This window comes from Saprolegnia parasitica (assembly GCF_000151545.1).
Source record: "Saprolegnia parasitica CBS 223.65 unplaced genomic scaffold supercont2.331, whole genome shotgun sequence".
NCBI lineage: Eukaryota > Oomycota > Saprolegniomycetes > Saprolegniales > Saprolegniaceae > Saprolegnia > Saprolegnia parasitica.
Genome location: NW_012156725.1, coordinates 11,112 through 12,981, shown reverse-complemented (window position 1 = coordinate 12,981; position 1,870 = coordinate 11,112). Strand labels below are relative to the sequence as shown.

Genomic DNA, 1,870 nt, shown 5'->3' with positions numbered 1-1,870 from the left:
TGGTACAACTTGGTGCTGGCCGCGGGCGAGCTCAACTGGCTCATCTACGTCTTCAACGACAGCTTCAGCTTCATCTCGCAAGAGTTCACCTCGACGTATGCGCTCCTCAGCTCGCTCTCGACGTGGTTTATCATGATTGTCTGGACCGCGATCGAGCCCTGTGTGCACGTGGCCTACACGGACCGGCGCTGTGTGGCGATTGACATGGATGTTGGCTTGCGCTGCCACAGCGCGTTTGTGGAAGTCGGCTTTGTCAACCGGATTAGCATCTCGGTGCTCATTTGCATCCTCGCGATCATTTCGTGCTTTCTGTTTGAAAAACATGTGCTCAAGAGAGGCTTGTCGATCGACGTCCCGTCCCTCTTGCTCTCTGCGCCGGCAAAGTACATGCTCATTCTGGATGACTGGTCGCACAAAGGAGTGCTCTTTGTGGACAAACCGTCGGCGCTCATGGCCGGTATCATCTCGATCGAGCACGCTGGTGGCATTTACCTCTTTGATATCAAAAAGTGGCGCATGTATGTGCTCCACCGCGCGCCACATGACGCAGAGACGCCCAGCCGCTTCTTCCACGCGATTCCGATGCTCGAGTAGAGCTCTTGCAACGGTGGTTTTGTTTGTTTATCGTCGTGTCGAGCTACAATATCGTCTTTATACACTGTTAATGGATGGATCTCTCCGTGCGCAGCTCACTCCCAACGACCAAGTACTGGTGCCAACTCCCACGCATTCAGGCGTAGCACTACGTATGCGAACTCTTTTTAAGGAAGATAACGCGGAACACGTTGATATATACATACACTGTTAATGGATCTCTGACCTCTGGTCTCGTGCAACGACGCGACGCGTCGAGTCCGTTTTGAAGTCCGAGTTGCTTTACTCTAAATGCACACAATAAAATAAAATGCACACAATAAAATAAAATGCATGTCGTGTGTTTGTGTGTGTGGGAGCGTGGTGTGTGGGAAACGGTGTGGGAAATAGAGTTCAGATACAGGAAATCGCCCAACTAGGATCCACAGGACGAGGATATATCCTGATTTGGACCAAGCAGCAACACACCAACTCGTTTCTGGGCGTCCTGCTCGCAAACGAAAGACAGAGCCAGCCCATCGACAATTGAGGTATGGAGAGGTAGGGGCGGTCGCAGTGACGCGTGGGTATGTCCTTAAGTTTCACGTCGACTTCGTTTAACGTGTTTGTACCTGCCGTTAAACCGTTAAACCCATTTGCCCGGTAGCCGGATACTCCCGAGCGCGTTCGATTGCGTTCGGGTTGTGTATCCGGACGGAATAGAAACGAAGTTCGGGTCCATGGCGAACCGGGACGGCGTCGTGCTCCTGTACACGGCCTCGCCGGGCGGGACGCTCCATGGCCCGGGCAACATGCACGTCCTCAACCGCGAAGAGCAAGAGAGCCAGATGGACATCGAGCGCGGCCGGCTCCAGCGGCTGCTTAGCACGACCATCTTCGTCTGTTTCTTCATCCTCTTTCTCGATGGCACGAACCGCAGCCAGCGCTTCGCCAAGAAGACGACGTCGCACCAAAACACGCAGGTGGCCTCCTCTCGCCGATGCGACAGCAGCTCACGCGTATGCTAGTGGCCGTACACGGACAATGACACGGAGCGTGCGATCCAAATCGCCTATTTCCAGCATCTCTTGGGCCTCGAGATGGCGGCCGTCGAGCCACTCGGCGTACGACGCTGCCTTCTGTCCTGCGCCTACTCATATCATTGCGGCATATGTAGCACATGAACAAGAGCGAGAACGTCTCGGGCATCTACTCGGGGGCTCTGGGCGCCGTTGCAGGCCGCCGACTACAAGACGCAAGCCGCGGCCAACGAAGTCGGGCGCCGCGTGCATCCCCA

General features: G+C 55.2%; 2 protein-coding genes across 2 annotated transcripts; both read left to right on the top strand.

Moving 5' to 3' along the window:
- Positions 1 to 30: 30 nt before the first annotated feature.
- SPRG_16482 (hypothetical protein) lies at positions 31 to 694 on the top strand. Its single transcript, XM_012355909.1, has one exon. The coding sequence runs from the start codon at positions 133 to 135 to the stop codon at positions 592 to 594; it is 462 nt and encodes a 153-aa protein (XP_012211299.1). The 5' UTR covers positions 31 to 132; the 3' UTR covers positions 595 to 694.
- Positions 695 to 1,313: 619 nt separating this feature from the next.
- On the top strand, positions 1,314 to 1,858 carry SPRG_16481 (hypothetical protein; the record flags this gene model as incomplete). Its single annotated transcript, XM_012355908.1, has 3 exons — positions 1,314 to 1,556; positions 1,602 to 1,697; positions 1,751 to 1,858. Coding segments are annotated over 3 exons (447 nt in total), but the record flags the coding sequence as incomplete, so codon positions are not given.
- Positions 1,859 to 1,870: the final 12 nt, after the last annotated feature.

What these genes read in the sequence shown, in the direction of transcription:
- SPRG_16482 (XM_012355909.1), top strand. Translation starts at nt 133, where the DNA reads ATGATTGTCTGGACCGCGATCGAGCCCTGTGTGCACGTGGCCTACACG.